General features: G+C 51.6%; 12 protein-coding genes across 12 annotated transcripts; 6 read left to right on the top strand and 6 right to left on the bottom strand.

Annotated features, from left to right (window-relative positions):
• Positions 1-2,278: 2,278 nt before the first annotated feature.
• M436DRAFT_28120 (kinase-like protein) lies at positions 2,279-4,102 on the top strand (the record flags this gene model as incomplete). The annotated part of the gene is made up of 1 exon (XM_013573945.1): positions 2,279-4,102. A coding segment is annotated over one exon (1,824 nt), but the record flags the coding sequence as incomplete, so codon positions are not given.
• Positions 4,103-5,329: 1,227 nt separating this feature from the next.
• On the bottom strand, positions 5,330-6,478 carry M436DRAFT_70813 (orotate phosphoribosyltransferase; the record flags this gene model as incomplete). The annotated part of the gene is made up of 2 exons (XM_013574291.1): positions 5,330-6,045; positions 6,466-6,478. 2 exons carry the CDS (start codon positions 6,476-6,478, stop codon positions 5,330-5,332), a joined length of 729 nt encoding a protein of 242 aa, XP_013429745.1.
• A 397-nt stretch (positions 6,479-6,875) lies between these two features.
• Positions 6,876-8,574, top strand: M436DRAFT_79713 (translation elongation factor 1-alpha; the record flags this gene model as incomplete). The annotated part of the gene is made up of 4 exons (XM_013574385.1): positions 6,876-6,880; positions 6,938-7,064; positions 7,274-8,449; positions 8,503-8,574. The coding sequence occupies 4 exons, from the start codon at positions 6,876-6,878 to the stop codon at positions 8,572-8,574; spliced, it is 1,380 nt and encodes a 459-aa protein (XP_013429839.1).
• Positions 8,575-9,713: 1,139 nt separating this feature from the next.
• M436DRAFT_79712 (uncharacterized protein) lies at positions 9,714-10,845 on the bottom strand (the record flags this gene model as incomplete). Its single annotated transcript, XM_013574384.1, has 3 exons — positions 9,714-9,735; positions 9,792-10,772; positions 10,829-10,845. 3 exons carry the CDS (start codon positions 10,843-10,845, stop codon positions 9,714-9,716), a joined length of 1,020 nt encoding a protein of 339 aa, XP_013429838.1.
• A 390-nt stretch (positions 10,846-11,235) lies between these two features.
• On the bottom strand, positions 11,236-12,304 carry M436DRAFT_41097 (uncharacterized protein; the record flags this gene model as incomplete). Its single annotated transcript, XM_013574010.1, has 2 exons — positions 11,236-11,801; positions 11,860-12,304. The coding sequence occupies 2 exons, from the start codon at positions 12,302-12,304 to the stop codon at positions 11,236-11,238; spliced, it is 1,011 nt and encodes a 336-aa protein (XP_013429464.1).
• Positions 12,305-14,099: 1,795 nt separating this feature from the next.
• On the bottom strand, positions 14,100-15,005 carry M436DRAFT_23483 (concanavalin A-like lectin/glucanase; the record flags this gene model as incomplete). The annotated part of the gene is made up of 2 exons (XM_013573937.1): positions 14,100-14,687; positions 14,736-15,005. Coding segments are annotated over 2 exons (858 nt in total), but the record flags the coding sequence as incomplete, so codon positions are not given.
• A 664-nt stretch (positions 15,006-15,669) lies between these two features.
• M436DRAFT_61714 (uncharacterized protein) lies at positions 15,670-16,107 on the bottom strand (the record flags this gene model as incomplete). The annotated part of the gene is made up of 3 exons (XM_013574205.1): positions 15,670-15,804; positions 15,865-15,959; positions 16,029-16,107. 3 exons carry the CDS (start codon positions 16,105-16,107, stop codon positions 15,670-15,672), a joined length of 309 nt encoding a protein of 102 aa, XP_013429659.1.
• Positions 16,108-17,343: 1,236 nt separating this feature from the next.
• On the bottom strand, positions 17,344-18,180 carry M436DRAFT_61713 (uncharacterized protein; the record flags this gene model as incomplete). The annotated part of the gene is made up of 1 exon (XM_013574204.1): positions 17,344-18,180. The coding sequence occupies one exon, from the start codon at positions 18,178-18,180 to the stop codon at positions 17,344-17,346; it is 837 nt and encodes a 278-aa protein (XP_013429658.1).
• A 925-nt stretch (positions 18,181-19,105) lies between these two features.
• Positions 19,106-20,759, top strand: M436DRAFT_61712 (uncharacterized protein; the record flags this gene model as incomplete). The annotated part of the gene is made up of 3 exons (XM_013574203.1): positions 19,106-19,411; positions 19,757-19,790; positions 20,098-20,759. 3 exons carry the CDS (start codon positions 19,106-19,108, stop codon positions 20,757-20,759), a joined length of 1,002 nt encoding a protein of 333 aa, XP_013429657.1.
• A 791-nt stretch (positions 20,760-21,550) lies between these two features.
• On the top strand, positions 21,551-22,371 carry M436DRAFT_40933 (P-loop containing nucleoside triphosphate hydrolase protein; the record flags this gene model as incomplete). The annotated part of the gene is made up of 2 exons (XM_013573980.1): positions 21,551-21,656; positions 21,710-22,371. The coding sequence occupies 2 exons, from the start codon at positions 21,551-21,553 to the stop codon at positions 22,369-22,371; spliced, it is 768 nt and encodes a 255-aa protein (XP_013429434.1).
• A 618-nt stretch (positions 22,372-22,989) lies between these two features.
• On the top strand, positions 22,990-23,636 carry M436DRAFT_79707 (DUF1761-domain-containing protein; the record flags this gene model as incomplete). The annotated part of the gene is made up of 3 exons (XM_013574383.1): positions 22,990-23,005; positions 23,141-23,445; positions 23,502-23,636. The coding sequence occupies 3 exons, from the start codon at positions 22,990-22,992 to the stop codon at positions 23,634-23,636; spliced, it is 456 nt and encodes a 151-aa protein (XP_013429837.1).
• A 550-nt stretch (positions 23,637-24,186) lies between these two features.
• M436DRAFT_70806 (uncharacterized protein) lies at positions 24,187-24,803 on the top strand (the record flags this gene model as incomplete). Its single annotated transcript, XM_013574290.1, has 2 exons — positions 24,187-24,426; positions 24,483-24,803. The coding sequence occupies 2 exons, from the start codon at positions 24,187-24,189 to the stop codon at positions 24,801-24,803; spliced, it is 561 nt and encodes a 186-aa protein (XP_013429744.1).
• Between the last annotated feature and the right edge of the window lie 311 nt (positions 24,804-25,114).

Raw genomic sequence — 25,114 nt, 5'->3', positions numbered from 1 at the left:
ATGATTGCCCATCATGTCGGGCGACTGCACACTCGAATTCATGGGTGATGAAGGGAGGTATGTCAATAAAGGAGCGTGTTGGTTGTGGAAGGTATATAAATTGGAGAAGGTGGATGGGTGGAGATGTTGTTGTGTTGTAGAAGGATCAGAAGTTGAGAAGTAGTTGAAAGAAAGGAAGGCTGGAAGAGTGCTAAGGGGAGGTATATATATGGCAGTTGGAGAAGTTGTGAGAGCGGCCGGAAGGTATGAGAAGGCAGGTGAGCAGTGAGAGGTGAGAGGTGAGAGGCGAGAAGTGTGACTGACTGAGGAGAGATGTAGGGTTGGTTTATGTTTGATGAGGAGAGATGCTTTGTCGGAGTAGAAGTCACGATTGCTGTAGTGAGCAAAGCAAGACAAGGGGGTGAGAAAGCAGCTGCAGTGAGCTGTAATCCAGTAATGTACGACCAGCTTCCACGATGAAGTAGCTAATATCTCGTTACAGAAGGCGCAGAAGTCCTTGTTTGGCCTTCTTGTGAGTGAAGCCTGTAGATACCAATCGACGAAACACTGCGTTGTCGAAGTTTCTGAAGAGGAAGTGGTTGACAGAAGCAAATTTAGCTTAATGGCACAACAACTGAAAAGATGCTGTTACTGTGAGTAGACAGATATCCGAGACTTGATGAAAGCCCGATGAAGAGGGAAGGAGGAGAGAAAAGAGAACATGGCATGGAGAAGAGAAGAGGGTATGCGATCCGACCTTTTTCTGTGTCTGGAGTATCGCAGGCTGGAACGAGGTATGCACTCAGATTTTCGGCTGTCATATCGCGACTGTCGATACTCCTACCAAGCCGATCTTCCATGGAGTATTTAAGTGAACCGCATCAACCTTGTACATCTCGAGGCACTAGCTTGTACCAATCGATACTCGCTCTCTTCATTGCAGAGATACTCGAGAGTCAGGCTGGGAGAAATCGGACTCGAACGATTTATGCCTTTGGTCTCGAGCGTCTGGCTTGTGCCAAATCCAGATGACATTGTAGCGTGTAGACGGGGTAGTGTATTGCGCTGACCATCCTGAGGTCAGCCGACGGGATGCAGAGAAGCTGCTTGCGAGCAATGTTGTCCGCTGTGTTGTCCGCTGTGTTGTCCGACATTGGCTTGATGGAGGAAGCAAATACCCTCCCGATAGTGCACCCATGCATGAATGGCTCTGGGCTGATTGAACACTGCAGAATATCTACAAGCTTCCAGGGGAGCGACGTGGATAGGATAGCGCAATAACAATGACGATAAAACCTTCTCAACAGCGACATGAATGATGAGGCACCTACAAGCTGCATATGTCAAAAGGAAGACTGCAGAACTAGTTTTCCGTCCCTGACGATAGGAGCAGCGCTATGGCTGCACGCGTTTGTTCCCCGGAGAGCCGGCTCACCGTTGGGCAAGACGGCTGTCGTGGCATGCGTAGAGTTGTCGACGGTTCATGTCGCCAAAATAGACAGTGGTTTTGTATCTTCTAGAGGATCAGAGTCGGTTTCGCATTGGATAGAAGAGGCTCCTCCAGGGTCAGACCAGCTCAACCCCACTTTGTTGCAGGTAGAAGAGGGACGGAACACAACAAGACCAACCTCGCGGGGCGCGTTCATGGGGTGAATATTGCCGAAATGGTGAAATGACAGAAATGTGCGCGTGTCTGCATGAAGAGAGCTACAAAGATGCAAGGCCATGGATTGAGGTGCCTCGGGGGCTTCAAGGCTGGTGGCACCGGCCAACAGCTGAGAAGTGTCGACTCGTGTTGGTATCCGGCATTATATCATATCTGACAGCGGTCGACTGCACTTTGCGAACAATGGCGGTCGAGGTGGCTGGAAGGATGTTGGCAGGATTATGTATGAATGAGCAACGTGATTGACCAGCCTCACGCTTTACAAAGGAATGTTGGCTTCCATTCCACCCGGCTGGGACGATCATCTTTGTCTCCACACACACACCGCATCGCTTTCCGGTGAAGCTTCTGCGCCTCATGCAACATGCACCGATCGGGGCCAAGGTATGCTCAAAGTATTTCAGCCTTTGAATCCCTGTGTAACTTGGTGTGAGGATGCACTGCCTCCCCATCAGCACCCGACCTCTCCCGCATTGCCTGGAACTTGATTAGACCATGAACCCGCACCGCGTTTGCGCGAATTGGGTTCGAGAATAGTTCCTCGTACAAGTCTAGCCTGCCTTGGTCTTGTGGTTTGGATGAAGGATACATGAGCGAGGGTGCCGCGAGCTGTGAATGGTCAGCTTCATCGTTATGCCACAGCTTTTCCCACCTACCAGCAGTAGCAGCCATGCGCTCCAGCAAGACGTGCCCGACCCTCGACGCGACCCTCACAAATTCGACCCCTCAAGGAAACGTTCTTCTTCTGTTCTTCGAACTCTGCATAAAATTGGCGGTTGGCTGAGGAGGGACGAAGTCGATCCTGCTTTGCCTGATAACCCGTCACACCAGGATCCCCAACCTTTGAATGAACACCTTGAGTCAACGCAGGAATCAGGAAATAATGGCTCAGTCCAACAGGAAACAGTGCTGGCACCATCAAGGTCGCGGGGAAATAGCTTGCTCGGCCGTACCTTGTCCAAGTCTAAGAAGGTGATTCCCGAACTATCACGACAATTCACAACCAAAAGGCAGAGTTCCGAAAAAAGGGAAAGACTATTAGCAATCGAACCCAGTGCAACAGAAAGAAGAGCGGTGAGCGCCGAACGGCGACCTCGAGCAATGAGTCCTGGACGCTGTCAATCTCCTCTATCAGCTACATCGCCATCTCGCTCACCACCAGATATTAGTACCCCAGGACATATGCGCTTGCCATTTGCCGACACCCATGCAGAAAGCTACTTTGATACTGGAGCTCTCGCGCTCGAGAATGTCCAGAATGATCAACCATTCAAGCCTTCTCTTCTCAATGACATACCGCCTATGTTGGAAGAGGCTGGGAAGCCCGAGTTTCTGGATGACCGTGATCTGCAGGCTGAACTCGAGTCGACGTGGATCCTCAACTTGAGCATGCACTTCCGAGACAAATCCGACCGTGAAAAGTTCTTTGTTACCTACGCCCAACAACCAAACCGCTGGTGCAGGGTGACCATTTCTTGTGACTACAGAGATGCACCGCCATCATCTCTCGAATCGGACCTCAAGTCTCTCAAGTTTCAACGAGACAAAAACCAGCGTATATACGAAGCTATCAGGGAGTCTTTGCCAGACATAGAATTCTACGACACTGTTACTAATCTGAAGCTTGAGACGGAGGATGGGCAGTTGCATGTTCATGTCACAGAGGACATCAACGAAACAATTCCTTATCCATCAGTCGACTTTGTCGAAGAAGGCTGTCGCTTGTACCGCGAGAGCGAACTCGACTTTCAATCACACCTCTCCGGGTTTGTTTACAAGGTCAGAGCCGGCAATCAAGTCTTGATCAAAAAGGAGATACCAGGTCCAGATACGATTGATGAGTTTCTATATGAGATTGAGGTACTGAATGAACTTCGAGGGTCGAAGAACGTAATTGACTTCCATGGCTTGGTGGTGGACGATGATGAGAGGATTATCAAAGGATTACTGATTTCTTTCGCGTCGCTTGGTGCTCTTGTGGATGTCATTTACGATGACAAGCTGAGCAGCTCGCTGTCATGGCATCGTCGCGAAAGATGGGCATACCAGATTGTCCAAGGCCTCTCTGAGATCCACGAAGCTGGATTTGTTCAAGGCGACTTTACTTTGTCCAACATTGTCATTGACTCCGAGGACGATGCCAAAATTATCGACATCAACCGTCGTGGCTGTCCAATTGGTTGGGAGCCGCCAGAGCTTCTTCGTCTTGTGCGAAGAGGGCAGAAGATAAGCATGTTCATCAACGTGAAGAGCGATATTTTCCAGCTCGGTATGGTTCTTTGGGCATTGGCACAGCAAGATGATGAACCTGAACATGTTGAAAGAACAAGTTCTGGAGCGATGCCTTGTATAACAGCACAGGATGTGCCAAATTGGTTCGAGGACATCATCGACGCTTGCTTGAACAATCAGCCACGAGGCCGACCGAGCGCGAAAGAGCTCCTGACAATGTTCCCGCTTCAACCACGAGAGTACGAAAAGAAACGCATCAGTCCGAGAGAATCTGACCACAGTCTTACATGCCACCATTCACACAAGGAGTTCAATGATCCAGCTACTGCTGTTGACTGGAATGCTGTGGAAGAGTTCAAGAGAGAACAAAGGAAGCCGGCTGACTTTGTTCCCTCGTACCCTACCACGGATCCTTATCAGTTCATCAACGCAGCGACGTCTACCGAGTACAGAATCGACAGCACAGGAAGTTATGTCATACCTCACCGAGGCAGGAGTCCGCATGGTTATCGTCGGAGGTCTGCAGCGAGCAGCACGACAAGTCTGTCTTTGAGCCAAGGCCCGCCAGCATGCGAGTACCTTTGCGACGAAGACATCGCCGGCTTTGAGCACGCTGAAGACTCACGAGACCGACCCACGAACGAGCGGCCTTCCGTACCTGACGTTCCTCCATTCGAATTGGGTGTTTTCGACTTGCACCGAGAAGCTGTTGACACTCATCATCATCAACAGTCTTCAAGACGAGCTCCTGAAAGTCATGAAGGCTCTCCACACCCTGCAAGGCAACACCGTGTTTTGTTCGGCCCGCCAGTACATCAAGACTCTGGCTTTGATGAGTACATGGTCGAGATTATCGAGCGTGGCCAATCACCTGCGCGCTATCCGCACAATCTGCTTCCTACACTCACAACAACTGTCGAAGCTCTTGGCTACGAGGGCCAGGAGATGTCAGCAGTGACTCAGTCTTCAGAGCCGCTGATAAGCCCTGTGACACCACGGTCACAACCAACTCCCATCACACCTTTCTCACATCATGCGCCATCTGACCGGTCAGAGGCCAGCACAGAAGACCGAGGCCTAAAGCCACCCGGCTCAACGACACGAATCTCGTGATAAGCAACAAGGCTTACCAACTATGTCCACCGCAGGTCGGTCGGCCGATGTGTTTCTGTTGTGGCGGTCTGTAGCGTACCCGGGCGAGGAGTGTCTTACAATCTGTTTTCCTCTTTCTCTCTTTCTTCTCGAGCATTACTCTGAAAGCATGTCAGGCGTTGGTCGATATGTTGGAAAAGGCAGAAGCTGTTGCAAAAAGCAATCCTCAGTAAACGTTATGTTCATGGAGCAATGATGGCAATAGCAAGAGCTTGGCCATGGAGTATAGTAAAAGTGGGTTGTCATGGGTATCTATTTTAATTTGACGTCTTCAACATCATATGCTTTCGTCTCGTTTGTTTAGTTGCTTGCACCGTACTTCTTCTTGTAGTCCTCCATAGCCTTGAGCTGCTCCTCGGTAGCCTGGCCCTTGACACCCTCAATGACATCGTCAAGGGTAAGGACAGCAAGGACGGGGACACCAGTCTCCTCGCGAACCTGGCCAATGGTGCTTGGTCTGTCTGAGCCATCGTCAGGCTTGCCCTGCTTCTCGCCTTCGCTGGGAGTCTTCTCTTGTCTATCGAGGGCAACGATGATGCCAACGAGCTCACCGCCCTGGCTCTTGATAATGCTAATGGCCTCTCTGATGGCAGTGCCGGCAGTCATGACATCGTCAATGACAACAACCTTCTTGCCCTTGAGGCTCTCGCCGACCATCAGCCCGCCCTCGCCATGGTCCTTGACCTCCTTGCGGTTGTAAACGAAACCGAGGTCTCCATACTTGGCCTCGTCAATGCCAGCAAGCTTTTCAGCAGTGGTGGCGCAGAGAGGAATACCCTTGTAGGCAGGGCCGAAGAGGACGTCGAACTGGAACTCGGGGTGGGCGGAGCAATACTCGGCGACAGTACGGGCGTAGGCCTCACTGATGCCGCGGATGAGCTTGCCTTTGGAGAACAGACCACAGTTGAAGAAGTAGGGCGAGATACGGCCGGACTTGAGGGTGAAGGAGCCAAAGGTCAGGATGTTGGACGAGAGGGTGAGCGAGATGAGGTCGCGCTTGTAGGCGGGGAGAGCTTCTGCGGAAGACATTGGTGGCGGCGGGGTAGCAGAGCGGATAGTAAAGGGATGGGAAAACGAGGATTCGGATGCTCAATTAGAAACAGACCAGGCTAGATGCACGACTATCCACTGCGGCGAATCGTGATGTGACGGGTGCAGAGAGCTGGACGAGCGGTGTGCCGGAAAAAAACTTGAAGGAACGCACAGCGGCGGCTTTGGTGCCCTCGATGCTGCCCGAACGTTATCGATAGTACACCAAACACTACGGAGGCAGCGGCTATACAGAGGGGACAATAGGCATATCGGCACGAATAGTGAGCTCGGTGAGCAGTTGATTGGGCATATTGTCACGTGGAGGTGGATAGCTGTGGCCTCGTTGAGACACCGCAAGTGAGCGATAGACAGCTGGACTCTCGATTGCAGCAGTTTGCCTCCGCCACCACGATCCATAGCAACAGAGGAAGAAAAAAAGCCGACAGTTGGCTCATCATCCGTTACATCATTTTTTGCAGCTGGATCCGCACGGTTGGCCCCCAACGAAGCAGCAAAAAAGTGAAAGAAAAAAACCAGCTTGGCGGGGCAACTGAAGCTAGACCCTTTGCTCGCTTAGTCAGTGCGCCCTTCACGCACACTCAAAAAGGCCACCCCTCCCGCGCCCTTCTTCTCAACACTGTCTTCATACCACGGTTCATCAAGCAATCGTATCTGGTAAGCTTTGACCTCTCAGAGCGGGCTCCACTTTGCTATTTCTTGGATCTGCTCTTCCTTTTCTTCCTCTCTCTTTTTCTAACCTCTCTTCAGAAAGTTCAACCGTACTTCACTCCATCTTCCATACACAACCGTCAACATGGGGTATGTCTTCTCTTCGATGTTGCTCTGCCAGTAGCACGCTCTAACCATCGCCTGCAGTAAGGAAAAGTCCCACATTAACGTCGTCGTTATCGGCCACGTCGACTCCGGTAAGTCGACCACCACCGGTCACTTGATCTACAAGTGCGGTGGTATCGACAAGCGTACCATCGAGAAGTTCGAGAAGGTAAGCCATCCTCTTCCTTCACCTTGCTCCTGCCTCTGCGCTTTCTTTTACGACAAGATCGTTGCTTTTTCGCACTTTTCACCCTTGGAGTGGGCTGTCTGGCGGGGTCGAGCTGAGCTTCGCGCTTGACGCCCGACTCGCAGAATTTTCACAACACACCTTCGCCACCCATACCACTATACCAGCAACAATGTCTGACAACCACACAGGAAGCCGCCGAACTCGGCAAGGGTTCCTTCAAGTACGCCTGGGTCCTCGACAAGCTGAAGTCCGAGCGTGAGCGTGGTATCACTATCGATATCGCTCTGTGGAAGTTCGAGACCCCCAAGTACATGGTCACCGTCATCGACGCCCCCGGTCACCGTGATTTCATCAAGAACATGATCACTGGTACCTCCCAGGCTGACTGCGCCATTCTCATCATTGCCGCCGGTACTGGTGAGTTCGAGGCTGGTATCTCCAAGGACGGCCAGACCCGCGAGCACGCCCTTCTCGCCTACACCCTTGGTGTCAAGCAGCTCATCGTTGCCATCAACAAGATGGACACCACCAAGTGGTCCGAGGCCCGTTACCAGGAGATCATCAAGGAGACCTCCGGTTTCATCAAGAAGGTCGGCTACAACCCCAAGCACGTTCCCTTTGTCCCCATCTCGGGCTTCAACGGTGACAACATGATCGATGTTTCCACCAACTGCCCCTGGTACAAGGGTTGGGAGAAGGAGACCAAGGCCAAGGCCACTGGTAAGACTCTCCTCGAGGCCATTGACGCCATCGACCCTCCTTCGCGCCCTACCGACAAGCCCCTCCGTCTTCCCCTCCAGGATGTCTACAAGATCGGTGGTATTGGCACGGTGCCCGTCGGCCGTGTCGAGACCGGTACCATCAAGGGTGGTATGGTCGTCACCTTCGCCCCCGCTGGTGTCACCACCGAGGTCAAGTCCGTCGAGATGCACCACGAGCAGCTCACCGAGGGTCTTCCCGGTGACAACGTCGGCTTCAACGTCAAGAACGTCTCCGTCAAGGAGATCCGTCGTGGCAACGTTGCCGGTGACTCCAAGAACGACCCCCCCAAGGGTTGCGACTCCTTCAACGCCCAGGTCATCGTCCTCAACCACCCTGGTCAGGTCGGTGCCGGTTACGCACCCGTCCTCGATTGCCACACTGCCCACATCGCCTGCAAGTTCTCCGAGCTTGTTGAGAAGATTGACCGCCGTACCGGCAAGTCCGTTGAGGCCGCCCCCAAGTTCATCAAGTCTGGTGACGCCGCCATCGTCAAGATGGTTCCCTCCAAGCCCATGTGCGTTGAGGCTTTCACTGACTACCCTCCTCTCGGTCGTTTCGCCGTCCGTGACATGAGACAGACCGTCGCTGTCGGTGTCATCAAGGTAAGCTTTTCTTCCATCTACTCACAGTCTCAACATCTAACTCTCTTTCACAGTCCGTCGTCAAGTCTGACAAGCAGGGTGCCGGTAAGGTCACCAAGGCTGCTGTTAAGGCTGGCAAGAAGTAAACGGTTTGACCTTTGGTTTTCAAAAGTCTTTCCTTCGCTTCGATGTAGTGCTCAAGGTCACATGAGTACAGCATTACACTAACGATACCACCTTTTCTGTTGTCATGACCCGCATGAAACATGATGGCGAGGCAGCTGCTTCGAGGGATCTGGGTTTATGACTTAGATAATCAGTTTGCAGCAGCAACTCAAAATTCATTGTTGATTGTATCCCATTCTTCTTGACTCTTTTCTCCTGTGATGTTCCTGCTTTGTCTCGTCCCCTACCTCTGCCTTCTTGTCACTCTGCTATACTCTGCTTGAGCGTCTTCGTCTGCTGTTGTGCACATTTATCCTGCCATCTTTATCCCTCCTCCATGCTGCCGTCGTCACATCTCGCGCTCTCGTCCCAGTGCAAGTACATCAGCACTTACTGTCCATCTTCTCTATCCTTCCATCCTTCAGCGTTGCTATACCCCGAAAGCTTGCACCGCAATATCATTGCGATATCGTGGAAGTCCTCCCCGCAGGAAGTGATATCCTGCCTATACTCTCCATGCCTGCTAAGATCATAACCCCCCGGTTCTCTTCATGCCTCCTCAACCCAATTCTCTACTGTAACAGTGTTGTTCTACTACAGGCTGCCTCTAGAAAATCATCTTCGACATGCTACAATATGTTTAAACATTTCACGCGTCGTTTACATTATGTTATCCTTAATCAAGGATGACAAGTCAAGCATTAGAATCACACCAATGGCTCGAATCTGGAGCAAGGTTCGACAGTAAAGGTTCAAGAAGAACATCACAGCATCTTTTTCTCATGTTCAAAGATATAGGTAGTAGGAAGCTATAGGAATGCAGAGTTGTTTGAGTGAGGAGGGAGCTTCCATTGAGATATGCGTGGTTTTTGTTCTTTCTCTGGAGAAAACTCTGATAGAGAAGTAGTTGTAAGATCAGGATAGGAGTGGCAGGGTGGAAGAACTCGATTCGTACATGAGTCGAATCCTTGCTGTCGAATCGGTCTCGATATCGCCGAATCCTACATGTTGGATATAGCACCCTGGCTGCTACGACAATGCCATCGCTGCAGCCACCACATGCGATGCGCTTGCGGGAACGAAAGCGAGTGAGAGCGGAAGCGATGCAAATTCAAAACAGTCACCAATACTCTGACGAATGTCTAGATAATACAAAGCATATTTTCAAGCCATAGGTCCCAAAACCTGCTCGACAAACTCATCCGCACCCTTTGTAACACCATCCACGTCCATCTTGGCCAGAACCTCATTGACAGCTTCCACCACATCTCTTTCTTCCAAAACTTCATGCATAATCTCTCCTTCCTTCCTCCAGTACTCGCCCACCTTTGTTCTGAAGCCCGACTCCCTCATGACCACGTTCCTGACAGCACCGAGTGATCTGAACTTTGCAAGCGACTTTTCCAGTACTCTGGTTTGTGACTCGAGGATGACAGCCGGAGAAGGCGGGATCACGAAAGCACGGTTGGTGGCAGAAGCCCAGATCAAAGCGCCTATAGCAGCATCGGTGATGCAGATGGCGAGATGAGAGACCAAATTCCTCGTCCAGAAGAAGTTCTCGACGTCAGAGAAGGTAGCGGCGCGGGCATTGCGTTGGTGATCGTAATTAAAGACAGAAGCGAAGTCTACGACCATGACTGCAACGGCTGAGAGTATGGCAGCGGTTCTCCAACGAGCAGAGAGCGTGCCGCCGATGAGAGAAGAGGTAGCGAGGCCGAGGAAGAGCAGATGCATCAGGTGGGTCTTGAGCAGCGAAGGTAGAGTGCAGATCAGGTAGTTGAGGCCAGCATTCTGGGCCTTGGGGTCGTCGACCAAGGGGCAGTTGCACAGGACATTAGGGCCAAAGCGGAGGTATTGTAGTCTTGCTTCCAGTCCCCCGTCGGTAAAGATTTGGCGTAGTGTCTCGTGTTGAGGAGAGGCCGAGGCTAGTCTGTTGAACAGAACCGGTGTCGGAGTCTGTAGTCGCGAGCCAGTTTTTGAGAAGATGTTGACGGGTGTAAGGTATGGGAGGGTGAACAGAAGCGAGACGACGGCGCTGGCGAAGACGAGGTTCAGGGCACGAGATGCTTCTGGCGGTACGGGTATGCGTTGTGCGTTGTTTGGTGCTCGGAGACTGCGGTAAAAGGCGATGATTCGAGGGAGGAGCATGGGCCCGAAGAAGATGAGGGCCGATCGGATTCTGTATACCAATCGTCAGTTTACTATAATCTGTATACACTTTGTGTTACGACGTACGAGCTCCAAGACAGCATGATTGCGGTCGCGCGTGATTGTCGCTGAGGATGCTTGTCTATTCCTTGCAACAAAAAGTACAATGATGGTGATCTTGGAGAACTGCCATCTGTCCACCGAGCTTTCTCCGCACCTGAGCTCTCACCTGTCTCGCAAGCGCAACCTTCTGCATCCCACCAAATATTACACGTTGCAACGATCTGCCTGAGAGGCCCAGTTCGAAGAGAGAGATTAGTAGTGCTTTTGTGGAATATTATTGTCTAAGTGATGCCAGCAAAGCAAACCCTCAACGACTCAATCTGAGCAACCTCCGATCAAGCAACACGACATTCTGTCGGACCTCATTCATGTCATCTCGCCCCTGCATTGGGTTCCCGCCATTCTAGCCACTGCTTTCCATCAAACCTCGTTTATTCATGATCCATCCAGAGAGGTCTTGCACCTGTGCTCCAGTCTGGCATGTTACCTGTAGCGAAGCCGGATTCGTCAAACTCATAATCCCATTCGCTAGGACTGTCACATTCCGTCTCGGACCGATCGAGCACAGGCAGTTCGTATTCGACACGCAGAAATTCCAACTCCTCGCCGTGGTATGTGAAAGAATTCTCGAGTGGACGGTTCCACGGAGCATGCACTTTGAACATCGAGTAGCCCCACTCTGGAAGGCCAGCCAATGGCGCCACACCTTGCTGGAGATGTCTGCGACGGGGCCAACAGTAGTTCTTGTTCATCTCAAAGAGAGGCACCCAAAGGTTGCAGTCGGTGCGGCAGAAGATATCGTGACCGTCGTCGTCAGACCGGTTGTACAAAGCACCCTCTTCGAGAAAGAGATTTTCGACAAAGTTCTGAAATCTTTCTTGACGTTCTGCTTGGTCTCCAACACGTTCAACAACTGCCATGTCCATTTCTGACCATATACCGATGAGTTGAAGGCCGGAAATGTCGTCGATGCAGTCTGCAATACCAGAAAAGGGGTCTAAGAACGATCAGCAACTGGTTGTGGGGAGAGCACTCATTCATTCCATCCTTCTTACTTATTTCTGGGAGCATCCAGTCCGCTTGGAACTTGAAGACGACTTCGGTGACTCTCTCCAAGATTCTGGTTGGTATCATCACCCAGTCCGATATAGGAGGCATTGTTGGTTTCTCTTCTTCGCTGTTCTCCGTATCGGGGTGAGCAGAGTCGGTGCAAGCGTAAACGATCCAGAGGATTGATTCGCGTAGACATAGCGACCAGTACTCATCGCGGGTGGATTTGTTGACTTTGAGGAGGCTGGGATAGTACATTCCATCAAGACGCACCTCCTCGACATCCAAGTTCTTCGGTGCTGTGAACCTGATAGTGTCCTTCGGGTTGTCCATCAACTCTTCAAGCACCATGAATCTAATTTCCATCGGCAAGTCCGTGAATCGGAAAGGCTGTTGGGGAGGTGCAGCCGCCGCGGCAGCAGCGGGTTCTGATTGTCCAGAATCGGTCATTATGCGCTGCTGCTATTTTGCGTTGAAATTAGATGAGGAGTAGTGGAGTGATTCGAATAGTGAAATGTTGTCTTGATGGAATGGTTGTGAGGAAAGAGGAACCGGGCCCGGCGCACGGACTTTCGCCGGTCGCTGTTGCCGGCAGTCGTTTCTTCCAGGAAAGAAGATACCTTATTCGAACCACGACGCACAGAGTTTTCTCAGCCCGCGCGCAAACAAAAAAAACCCAGTGCAAGATTCCAGTGCGATTGGAAGATCGGTTTGCGAGCGAAGGTGTAACCTCACCTCACTCCGATGCAACAACTATGTGCAAGCGGAGTCGAGGCAGGCGTGGCATTCACGCAGGCACGAGTCTTGATTCTGAGGCACAAGATATCAGTAATCTCTTGAGACGCATGAATGAGGTAAGTGATTACATGCTTGGGTTGTGAGAGCAATCGCGAGCAGGTAATGAGGATGACAGCGCCTCAGAGTCGATAGGTTGCGAGCTTCGCTTTGTTCTCGGTTTCGAGTCAGACGGCGAAGCCCGCACTATCTGATGATTGTGCTGGGAGTGTGCTACAAAGGTTCACCTCGCAAGACTCTATCTCCGAAACAGGTGATGTGCGACTTGCTGCAAATGGTGAGGAAGGGGGCAAGCGAAGTCGATCCCAACGCGCGTGAGTATGGTTGATTGAGGCAGTGCGTGTAGAGAAGAAGCCCCTGTCTGGGAGAGACGATGTGTCCAGAGCGAAGAGACGGGGACGTAAGCGTTGGTGACAGAAGAGACAAGTAGGCGCACAGCCGTACAAGGAGATCGAAGCGTTGGTTGAGAGAAGGTGGTGGAAGATGAGGCGGTTGTAGAGATCGTTTGACCCTTAGGCTTGCCCAGTACCCTCGGTCGTTACTACTTTCCTGCGTATGAGTAGAGCAGCGGTTGAGCAGGAAGACGCGGGTTGGCGTAAAGGTAAATCAAGAACTTCCAGAAGGTGGTTGGAAAGCGTTCAGTAATTAGAAGAGAAAGCCGCACACGAAGTGCCTATGCAAGTATTTGAAAAGGCAATGAAAGATAAGTGGTAGGTGTGGTGTTGCGGAGGAGGAGGGAGCGAGCCTGGTAGAGTGTTGTTGTTGTGAGTGAATGCGGCGGTATGTCTGCGGTATAGACTGCCAAGATCACGAGTGAGGGCGTTGTTTTGCGGTGTTGCAATCGCGGCAGAGACTCACTGTGGATTACATCACTGCAGCGACGTGATGGCAGTTCCTGGACAGAAGATTGGGGACTATCTTTCTATGCAGAAGAGGAATCCCCTCTCAAAGGCTGAAGTTCGTTGAAATATAGTTTTAGGAATGCAAGAAAGTTATGGAATAGGGACGCGTCTCGATGGGTCCTCCATGGATCGAGTGGTGATGGTGGAAGTTGCTGTGCATTTTCATAACATGAGTATTATCCCGCGTTGCACCGGGACCGACGAAAGAAGGATGAGAAGAAAACACACATGGTGAGATTAAACATGAAACATAATCAAAGACCTTTCTATAGATACTGCTTACCAGCTCCGCCGATGGGACCATGAGGGGAAGTGCGCTTATACTCGGCCAACTCCTGCATATCCTTTTCCCACTGAGCATCTGCAGCAGCACGCTCGCGACGACCAGCACGTCTCGACTTGATACAGCAGAAGATGAATGCAACCAAAGCAATAGCAAACACAGCAACCGAACCAGCGGCAATTGCAGCCTGTGCCCACTTGGGTAGAGCTCTGTAGTGTGCCTCTGCGCCATGAGGTCTAGCGAGGCGTTCGGCAATGGTGCTGTTGCCCTCGGCGATCTTGATGGATTGCCAGGAACCAGTGTTGTCGCCGTAGGTGTAGGTGCTGCCAGAGCTGTAGTCGGCTACGTAGACGCGTTCCATGGTCATGGTAAAGGGTGTTTGGTGGTAGTCGACGACACCGCCTGCCCATTCGACTGTTCCGTTGGAGTTTGACTCCGGATCACCTCCAGCCCAGATACCGATCTTGAGTTTCATGGGTGTTTGCGGGTAGTTTTTGCCATTGAGGGCATCTCCGTACTTCAAGGTGCGCAACACTTTGTCGTCCACGATCCATTGTAGCTGCTCTTTTGTCCAGTCGAGGGTGTAGTTGTGTATCGTTCCAGTCACATCGTCGACATCGTAGTAGATGGCGCGATCGTATGAGGTTGTGTTGCCCTTGCCAAAGTAGTTTGTCTCGACGCTTGTGTTGTTTCCACCGAGCCACTCCCAATCAACCTCGTCGAGGTCATCGGATTCAAGAACGACCGAGGAGACGATACCGACGCCTGGTGCGGCCTTCATGATGACCGATACCTGGCCAAAGAAGATGTAGAAGTTGGATTCGAGTGTTGGACTGTCGCCTCTGCCGCCAATCTGCGTCATGTCAGTCAAAACTTTCTGCATGTCCGTCGCAGCGCGTACCGTGAACTGAGCGCCGACATCAGTGTAGTCGGGTTGACGACCACCAGTTGTGTTCCAGATTTTGTTGTCGGCGATGGTCGAGTCTGTGAAGTTCCAGTCGTGCCACGTGCCAAAGGCAGTGTTTGGTGTGCAAGTCGTATTGAACAATGGGTTGCAAGAGGAGAAAGTCTGAGCTGAGACCTTTGAGACAGCGGTCGCGGCCAGCACGAGCGCTGCTGTCTTGAGGAAGCTTGCCATGGTTGTTGTTCGGGAGGCTGAGATGATGTTCGAGTTGTGTATTGTAGTCAAGACTTTGAAGTCGGTGTGGTCGTGTCGAATGAATGAGCGCGTGACTGGTTTGCACGTCTAGTTGAAGGAGTGTGTTGGGCAAATGGCCTCAAACAAGGGAGTGTGATAGAAGGAAAGGAAGGCTACTGGCGACACGCAAAGTAGCAAGAGAAAGGAGGAAAGAAAAGAGAAAGTGGTGTGGCCAACCTTCTTGAGACGTTCAATCTAAACCTACCGTGGCATCCGGTCCTTATCGACCACTCGCGACTGCTCGTGGATGGACGAAGGGCGTTTCAGATGGTGGTCCCGGCTGCTCAGGGGTTGAGCCTTGCAGTCCGGGAGTGATGAAAGAGGTTAGGGGCATGGTCTCCGCATCCTTGAGGCACGCACAAATTCTGGTTAAAGAGCCCCCCAGCGTTTCACCGGCGCTTGTTTGCAGGTCGCAGGTCGCAGTCCTTGAGGACGTCGTGTGACAACTGCATGTCAGCCAAGGAAATCAGGCCTTCAGCGACGCAGAGAGTACGCTTGCAGACATGTCAACATGCGTAGGTCTTCTGTAGGATGATTTGCGAGCGCTTAATCTATGTAAGCTCGTATAGCAAGGGGCCGACGACCCCTTGGCGCGCGTTTGAAGAATTACGATCTGCTTCGAGATGTCTGTCACGATTCACAGCAACATTTCCAACATCACTAAGAACAACCATGAGATGGATTCTGGATGCGCCGGGCTTTGGTAATCTCTATTTTTCGACACGGATTGGACCCAGAAGGACGAGCGCGAGTGGCGATGGATGACGCCGACCTGTGAAGATGATTAGTATATAGAAGAAAGAAGAGGAGTAGAGGATGGCTCGATGCTTACAGCGACGGTCTGTCTCATGTCACGGACGGCGAAACGACCGAGAGGAAGGTAGTCAGTAAAGGCTTCAACGTGTGTGTGACCGCGCTGATAGGTACCTTTCTGAGATCAACATGTAAGTTAAAAACAAGCATCAACATTTTCTCTCTCGCATCCCAAAAACTCACAGCAGAATATCAAACTACCACTCTTTTCCGCAATACCACTGTCTCTTTGATGTTCTCTTTCCTTTACATGACGCAACATTGTTGCGATGGTCGCATTCAACCTACCAGTTCTACCAGATCCCTTCTTTTGGCAAACCTCCTACACGCTTAAAGTTCTGCTCACACCCCTAACCCACATACAACCACCCATAGATCTCGTGATTCTTATATTCTCTCATTCTCCGCATCACACACAGCCTCTATTGCTGAGTCAGAGATTGACATGTTTGTCGACTTGAAAAGATAGGTAGCTCGTTGTGCCCCGAACGAACAGCGCATTTTGATTTTTTGATTGCGCGCCAGGGTGACATGCGAAAAGACTTGGTGATATATTGTCTCATGCGGACAGTATATCCCTCCCCCGAGTTGGCGGACACGGAGAACCGAGGTTGTAAAAATGCAGGAAGTTGTTCGTTTCCAAGCTGTTTCCATCGAAGTAGACTGTTCTTCCGTTTCTCTGCGAATGTTTCTTGGTTTCGAAAAAGTACTGTACATTTTTGCAGTCAAAACAAACAGGGAGTTGGGACAGAAAGTGGTATAGAGCAGCTACGAAACCATAGACACAAGTCAATATGAGCACTCTCTCGATATCTGTTTCGACCAGTGACCATTGCGTGGATATGCAAGATCTTTTCGTTCTGCGTAAAGCGTTCAAGGAGATATAACAGCAACAAGCATATCCGACATTTCCAGCAAAGTTATTGCTATACCGTCACGATCCTCTGCAGTTTCACAATCAAGTAGCACAAGACACTGGGAATATTGGGTTATGAAAAAAAAATTTGCTTAGCCCATATGTGAGCCTGGGTATCTTCGCTAATTGACCACGTATGGACCTGGGTATCTTCGCTGCTTGTAACACAAAACACAAACAAAGATAAACAGAAGAAACTCCAAAATAAACACAAAAAAATCCTCGCGACAGTCTCTTGCCTCGCTAAAAACCTTCTGCCAATGGACGAAGCAGGAAGGGAAAAAGAGTTACAAGATAGGTTGATGTAAAAGAACTGTGCATGTACCCTCCTGTTTTGTGCCAGAGTCTACATTGCAACTCTGCACTAGCCTCATAAGACTATTCCGTATCGTCACGAGCGATACCATCGTACTGTTAAAGGTCAGAGTACCTATAAGAGGGCGGAAGAGAAGGCTCTGTTTGGTGAGATAGGCCAGAGTGCCTGGAAGGGGCTCGCCAGCATGTTGGGGGAGACAGGTCAGCGTACCTGTGTAAAGGGGCGGAGAGAGGAAAAGACGAGCAGTGGAGAGGAGCCTAGTAGCTTCATCTCCAAGATGCGTTGCAGTGTGCTGGGTGCAACTTGAACACCGGAGCCGTTGGCGAGAGCTTCCTCTTCAGGCCGTTAGCCTGCCTGAGATGAGGCGCCACGTATTTCGGTCCTGTACCTTGAGGGGATACAGGAGCCAGGGCGGCGACCGGGTCTGTACCAGGAGCAGGAGTAGGCAGTACAGGGTCGAGCGAGGCTTGCACAGCAGGTGTAATCGAGGTGTTGAATGGGGTTTCCGATCCCCTGAGAGGAGTGAACATGTCAGCCACTGGGGCCTTGACATACTCCACGACTCTCTCCAAAGTCTCAGCCGACAGGCATGGAGCAAGTCCGTCTGCGCTCTTGATATTGATCTCCTGGAGATCCTGCCAGCGTACTTTGTACACCGTGGTCACGTCGATACTTGTGGCTCTTCCGAAGGCCCCCTGAGCAAGGGGAAGCGCTTCGCGCCAGGGGTGCTGCTGGCCTTCGATAAGGACATAGTTGCAGCCCCACCTCCTCGCTTTGAAGCGGTCGACGATGTCTGTCGTGGTTGCGAACAACACACGAACAAAATCCGAATCCAGGTCCTCGCTCGGGAGGACGAGCACAGGGTGTTTCCACGGGGACCCGGGCTCTGTAGTTGAACGCCAGATCAACTCCGTGCCTTCAGGCAAGAACTTGAACGCGCCTGGAGCAGGACGTTCAGGGGTAGATGCCAGGTGATGGATGGCAAGGGAGATGGCAGTAGGAGAGACGATGGTAAGGGACCTTGGTGGTGTGGTTGCAGGCGTCGAAATAGGAGAAATATGCTCCTGAGAAGATGAAGGAGAAGATGCTTCGGTCGACGACATATTTGTTGGAATGAAGTCACTGCGAAGCAGGATGTGTAATTGGTCTTGACGTTTTTCGACGGAGCGATGCGAAGGAAAGACGAGAGAAGGGCTCAGAAGGCAGGTTTTCATAGTCTTGCTCGAGCACGTTGTTTCGTCGCAGCCTTGCCAGCAGAGTCTGTTTCTGTATTCACGCAGAAACTCTCTCAGGGGAGTCATACTCCAAGCTCAGGAGCAACTCCGCGAGCGAGTCTTTGGTGTATGGAAATGCGCCCAATCTCTGTGGAAAGCCACTGTTTCTGTACAGCGTCGTGCGTTGAGATGGTCGATATCTGACCTTTGGGGCGCGCAGGAGAGTGGGATAAACAAAGACATGGTAGACCTTTCCTGAACGTCGGTGAGCAAGATTGTGCGTCAGCTGTCTCTTGTGTGGTCCCACCAGAGAAAATTCGTTCATGCTCGCGTGCTCAGGTGTCGATGGGCTTCGATAATGTGAACTTATGCTTGGATTGACAATCGGCGTCGGCAATGCCAGCGTCTTGGGACGCTAGGCTATAGAGCGCAGACTGTCATGAGGGTGTTTGCAGAGCGGCAAGCGAGGTTCCAGAGGTGGCTGATTGATATGTGGATTGTGTCCAGCGACCACGACGCCATGATGTACAGATGAACATAGCGATACCGAAGAGAGGATGTGGGAGCTGCGACGAAAGAGCTCAACGGCGACAGCATATTCGAAGAGCAAAAATAGTATCGCAATGGATACGGGGGCACATCGGGTACAGCGGGCTCGGGGCGGACCCGAGATGGTTGATCTTTCGCGGCTTCACGGGACTCGGCTGCTTCTATGGACGTGACTCCAACACGACCACAAGCACAGCTGCGCGAGAGCACGACGTTCACGACGGGGTGTATAGATTCTCCGCGGCGAAAAAAGACGAATGGCAACATGTACAACAGAAACATACGAAAGAACCAGGGGTGTAACTCGACGGCAACAAGCAGTACGAAACAGGTGCAGCAACACTTAGCCGGAGCAGATATCTCTATTGCGAACGACTCAGACCATACGCAGTCGAGCAAATGTCTTGAACAAAACATCGATACTTACTTGGAGAAACCACTCAATCACCCGGAACAGTGTGGGCAGGGCGTCCAGGCAGCGTCAGACCGGTCGCAGGTGCTCTACAGGACGCGTGCTATCTGTTCTACATGGAACTTGGACTGTGACCACCATTTTCTGTCGATGTACAACGTCAGTCCCCCTCATCACATCCTTCCAGAATGTCTTTGCATCTTTCGTCCTTCCGTTTTGTCGCCGGCGGCGTGGCCACTATCTTTTTCTTCCGGATCCAGCATAACTACCGTAGTCACAGGCCTTTTATTAGATGTCATCCAGTTCCTCATCGGTGCTTTTCCTTGTGTTGTCGATTTTGTATCGTTTTTTGCAAGACCTGGTCAAGCACACGATAGGAAGTGAGGTCGACGTCTTCTCACTTTACAAGTGACTCAGCAGCCCAGAATTACTCAGCAGGTGTTATTGCACAAAATGATATGTAATCAGAGTACATATGGCTTATGGCTTGACAGCTTGTTCTAGCGGGGAGTATATTACGCAGCTCTGACCATTCTGGGTTAGTAGGGATCCAGCCGTTGGGAGTGAAGCATCCGTAGCAACGTCGATTCGAGACCAACGCATGCGAGTCGACACCATGCAATCCCGGCGCTACAATGTATCTGACTGATATTCCGACTCGATAGAAAGAAGTCGGGAACTCTCCACAAGCGAATCTCTGGATCACAACTCAAGCTCGCCGCCTCCAGTCTCATAATCGAAGGATCTAACAACAATGCGTCTTTCATTCTCCACTGGTCAAGCACCATTGACTACGGCTCCATTGTTTACTCTCCTTACAACGACATTCCGCTCTGCTTAAACAGCTGCTTTCCCTTCAGTGACGCGCCTGTTCTCGTGCATCCACCGTCTTGAACAAGCGCCTGTCCAGACTGCCGAAGAGGAGGCCGCTCACTTGGAGCGCAAGCGATTGGAAGGGAACGCCTTACGGCGACAACGCTACGCGAACAATCCTGAATTTCGCCAGAGACATAAGGAGTACCTCAAGAGGTATAAACGTGACCCAATTCACAGGGCCGACTTGAGGGTGAGTGCGCTTGCGCGCTTTGAGAAGTTCCGCGACAAATATAACGCAGCCAACAGGCGCGCCCACGCGGAGGATCTCAGCCTCAGGCGCTCGAGGGAACTTGACATATTACTCCGCAGAAGGCCTGCCAACGCGCTCACATGGAAAACACACACATGGATTCGATACCCGGATCGAGTTGACCACCACTGCGCTGGCTGCAATCGTGATCGCTTCTTGAAGTTGTGGTGGAAAGAGAAACCAGAAGTGTCAGAAGAGTCGGGCCCAGATCGCTACATGTGCAATCACTGTTTCGCCAACGATTGGCCACGTGTGGTGCCAGAGACCTATACAGGGAGGCTGGCTAGTATGTTCACGTCGCCTGAGCTTCCGCTGACGAAGGCTCAGCGAGATGGGCTTGGAAAGGAGAAGGAAACGGAGAGTGACAAACCTCAGGAATAGCAACGGGTCGGGCCGCACACTCGACTTTTGGGCAGAAGTGCTGATGAGGTACACCCCGGAACATGGCTCTGCGCAGACGCTTTAGTCGAACCACTGCAAGAGATGGCTGTCGCAAGGTATGATGCCTTCGAGGCCCGGACGTAAGTCTCAGCTTGAGAGGCTGCATAGAGGTTGCCCAAGTACCAAAACGCCGCATAGCCTGACACCTATGCTGTCCACGTCATGAAGGGAACAGCTCGGTCTTTGCGACTGGGTTCAGCCCTCGAGTCGTAGATTGTGTCAATGTCTCTGAGCAGATTACCTGAGTTGCTAGAAAGTACAATTCAGTAGCCGCCTTTGGGATTTTCCGAATTTCGGCTCCTGGATAAGACACAAAGATTGTTTTGGTATTGGCGTTACGCATTCCAGATCAATCAGCGTCTGGTCATATATACACACCTATTTGCCTAATTTGATGTTCCTAGAATTGATGAATACCGTTGTTGATGCCAAGCCATAAAGAGGCTTGCAAACTCGAGCGCTACGTCATACAGAATCGCGATTAGCGTGATATCAGCAGGCTGGAGGATGGTGCTTGTTCCTCTGAAAACAAAAGTAGGGCAGCATCTCGGCCGGACACTGAGGGGGACAGCTGACCTGAGGCCGCTTTTGTTCGATTTGCGGCAGATAGGTAGATCAGTTGATCAGGGTCGTATCGGAACTAGCTTCTTTGTTTTCTATTCACAACACCAGCACATCTCTACCACAGATCCCTGAGTCTTCCCCTACGACATCTACATACATTCGCAACCATGGACGAGCAAGTAGACAGATTAGTCAAGAAGACATGGGCCAAGTTTCAGGAAGTGCCCAGATCCAAGCGACTGATGATTGCCGTATCTGGCATCCCAGGTTCGGGTAAGATAAGCACTTTTGACATGTCGTGCTACACAAGACTGACAGTTTCCCAGGCAAAACAACTCTCGCGTCCGTCGTAGCAAGCCGATTGAACGATCTTCACCACGAAGAATTCCCTGCATTGGCGCAAAACGATGAACCCGCAGCTTTCGTCCCGATGGACGGCTATCACTTGTCGCGAGCCCAGCTAGACGCCATGCCCGATCCCAACACTGCTCATGCGAGACGCGGCGCTGCATTTACCTTTGATGCTCGGTCTTTCTTGGACTTGGTCAAGAAGCTCCGCCAGCCAATCTCGCCAGAGACAAAAACACTGTATGCTCCATCTTTTGACCACGCCCAGAAAGACCCCGTCAACGACGACATTCCCATCCACCCAGAAGCTCGGATCTTGATCTTCGAGGGCAACTATTTGAGTCTGGGCACGGGTGCACCAGAGTGGAAGGAGGCAGCGGAGCTCATGGATGAGCTGTGGTTCGTCGAGGTCGAGGAAGACGTTGCGAGAGAGCGATTGGTGGCGCGTCACATCAAGGCCGGCATTGCCAAAGACGAGGAGGAAGCGCGTAAGAGAGCCGACGAGAACGATTTGGTCAATGGCCGCGAGATTGTAGAACACAGATTGAGCGTGCACGAAGTCATCAAGTCAAAGCACGACGGCAGCTGGAGGCCAGAGAATCAAGGCATGGATGCTGCCGACGTGAGCAGAGAGGCATAGGCCGGCTTTTGCAAGATTGATGGCATGATGCACTCATTATAGACAGGCATAGAGTTACAAGTAAGATGAGCAGGCAAACTGTGGCTTAACGTTCTCTCACTTTCCATTATCGTACTCGGCCTGGTGTTCCATGTTTTGAAGCGGTTTTGGAGCATCACGATCTCGCAATTGAGGTGGGTAATGACGCCCCGTTGTGGAGAAGCTTGCGAACGTATATCGCGCTCAGCTCGGAGGTCATGCTCGCGTGCTGTCTGCTTTTGTTCCCATAAATCTTGCATCATGTTGGATGCAGGCTCTCGTGCTGTGTCACCCAACTCGACCGTCCTCGGTTGATGTAGCAACTCGGCGCAAAGGGAGTTTGTGGGAGTCGTTGTTGCAGGGCATGGACAACACGGTCGTGGAGAAAGCGGGACAAGGTTGGCCATAGCTTCCAGTTCCAGCCACAAAACAATGACGCTTTGGCGAATCGGGAATACGTCACAGCTGGCATGAGCGAGGCGCTGCACGACTTACATTTAACCTCGTCTCCTGCGCTCTTTCCGTCCGTCTCTTCCATATCCATCTCCAAACTCATCAAATCTTCACCTTCTCACCCCCAACACACACATTACCATCACAATGGCCACTCTCTCCTGTACGTCTATACTGATCATCTTCCACTCCAGCTGCCCGCACCTTCCGGAGCTCTCTTTGAGCGACAAGTGGACACAGCTCAGGGGGAGAGATTTGACAAACATGATAATCCAGTCACTGACTCTTTCACTTGCAGACCTCCCTCCCGTCAAGCCTTCGGCCATCGCTGTCGGCACTGCCTTCAACCACCTTGCCTCCCTCGCCATCCTCGGCCCCGTCTTCGGTGACACCTACCGTCAGGCCCAGGCTGCCAACTCCAAGGAGGAGTTCTTCAAGTCCAAGGAGACTGCTTCGGCCGCCGCTGCCTGGGGTACTTCCCTTGCCGGCTCTGCCCTCCAGTCCTACGGTGTTGGTGCTCTGCTCAACGCTACCGGTACCCTTTCCTACAAGGGTGCTGCCTACCTCGGTGCCTTGATCTTCGCTGCCTCTTCCGCTCCTTCGGTAAGTTTTCTTGCTGGTCATTACTTCATTCTGGGCACCCTCTAATAAGCCTACAGTTCATTGCCCAGATCTTCACCGAGAAGCGCCCTCTTGACACCGTCGCCGTCGGTGCTCTTGCCCGCGTCTTCGAGACTGTCGGTCTTTCCGTGTTCCTCACCTACTGGGGCACCCGCACCAACCCCTTCTCATAAGTTAATCGCTTAGAGAGAGGTTGAGTGTTATTTGTTTCATGCCATGACGATTAAGGAGGATGACTTTTAATCAATTGAACTCCATATGGGCGTTTAACCAGAGAACAATTGCCCTGCTGTACCATTAGCATAGTTCGAAAATCAGAACTCTACTACAATTCCATCAATCTGTGCCTCTTCCGCCTTGTCTTGTGGTCACTTGTTGCTGCTCAATCATATGCTAAGCCCTTGGACGATGTATACTGTATATCCGACAGTGTAGAAGATAACCGAGGCATGCCGAAACCCCTCGGAACAAGAAGAGCTGCTGCCATCGTACTTCCTAAACGACATGGGACAACCTTTATATGGGCGGGACGTTCTTCAAGGACGGGTGGATGCTATCGCTGAGTCGCGGTGACATTGATGGCCCGTCCTGTAGCTTGAATCCCCCGCCATTTTCTTTCCTTTTTTCTTTTCTCTTCCCCCAAAGTCGCAACCACCACCATTTTTTGTCAATCCTCTCGTCAACAACACCTTCGATTCACAGCACAACACATTCGTCAGAACAATGTCCGCTGAAGCCGACCCCTTCCTCGCCCTCGACGTCTCGACCGACGATTATGCGACCACAGCAGCACACGACCAAAAAGCAGGCACCGATGCGACACTCGCAGCCGTCGAAGCAGAAGACGATAGCGATGCCGAGAGAGAAAAGGCAGGAGCTGCGCGCGCCGCAAGAACGAGGTATACAGAAGAGGATTTCCTTGCGCAGAAGGCTTCATACACAGCTAGGATTGACGAGGGCAGTGTGAGTACTCTCCTGTGCGCAAAGTATCGAGCAGCGCTGATGAAGGTATACACTAGATCTGGAGACAACTTCTCCGCTTCGAGCCGCCATTCCGACCTTCTGAGACTTTCAGGTCTACCGTAAACGCTGCACCTGGAGACCTGGACAACTCTGTCTCGTCGACCACCGCAGAACCGGGAGCAGCAAAAACAAAATTGGACAAGAAACACCATCAGACCATCCAAGCCGCTGTCTCTGAACTCTACTTCTTGGAAAGATACACAGCAGTTCAGGAGATAATCATTTGGGCAAAAGAGCACTTCGAGAAAGATAAGAAGTGGGATGCGCAGGTGAAGAAGTGGGAGGCTAAGGTTGAGAGTAAGATGCAGGCGGCTTGAAAGGAGCAAGAGATCTGGATATCCAGGACCGATGCCATCAGTATGGGCAGTCACGAGGAAGCATCTTGCTGACAAGGTCGTCGGCATTTTTGTCATTGCTCGGTTTTCATCAGAACCGCCCTGCACTCTTCGCCGCCTGATGCCGCCCTTTCCACCTCGACTGCTTATAGCATGGTACTGGAACAAGAGAAGGATAGAACAGGGCGAAGACGTCTGTGAAGGCTGGAGTTACGAAAGCTCCCCTGACATGTCACGGGGTAGTCTGCTTGAAGGTTGTGTGGATAATGAGATGGGCTGATGGCCTTGGCTCC

The sequence above is a fragment of the Aureobasidium namibiae genome (genome assembly GCF_000721765.1).
Source record: "Aureobasidium namibiae CBS 147.97 unplaced genomic scaffold scaffold_4, whole genome shotgun sequence".
In the NCBI taxonomy this organism is placed as follows: domain Eukaryota; kingdom Fungi; phylum Ascomycota; class Dothideomycetes; order Dothideales; family Saccotheciaceae; genus Aureobasidium; species Aureobasidium namibiae.
Note: the sequence above shows the minus strand (reverse complement) of the source record. Positions and strands in the feature narration are given on the sequence as shown.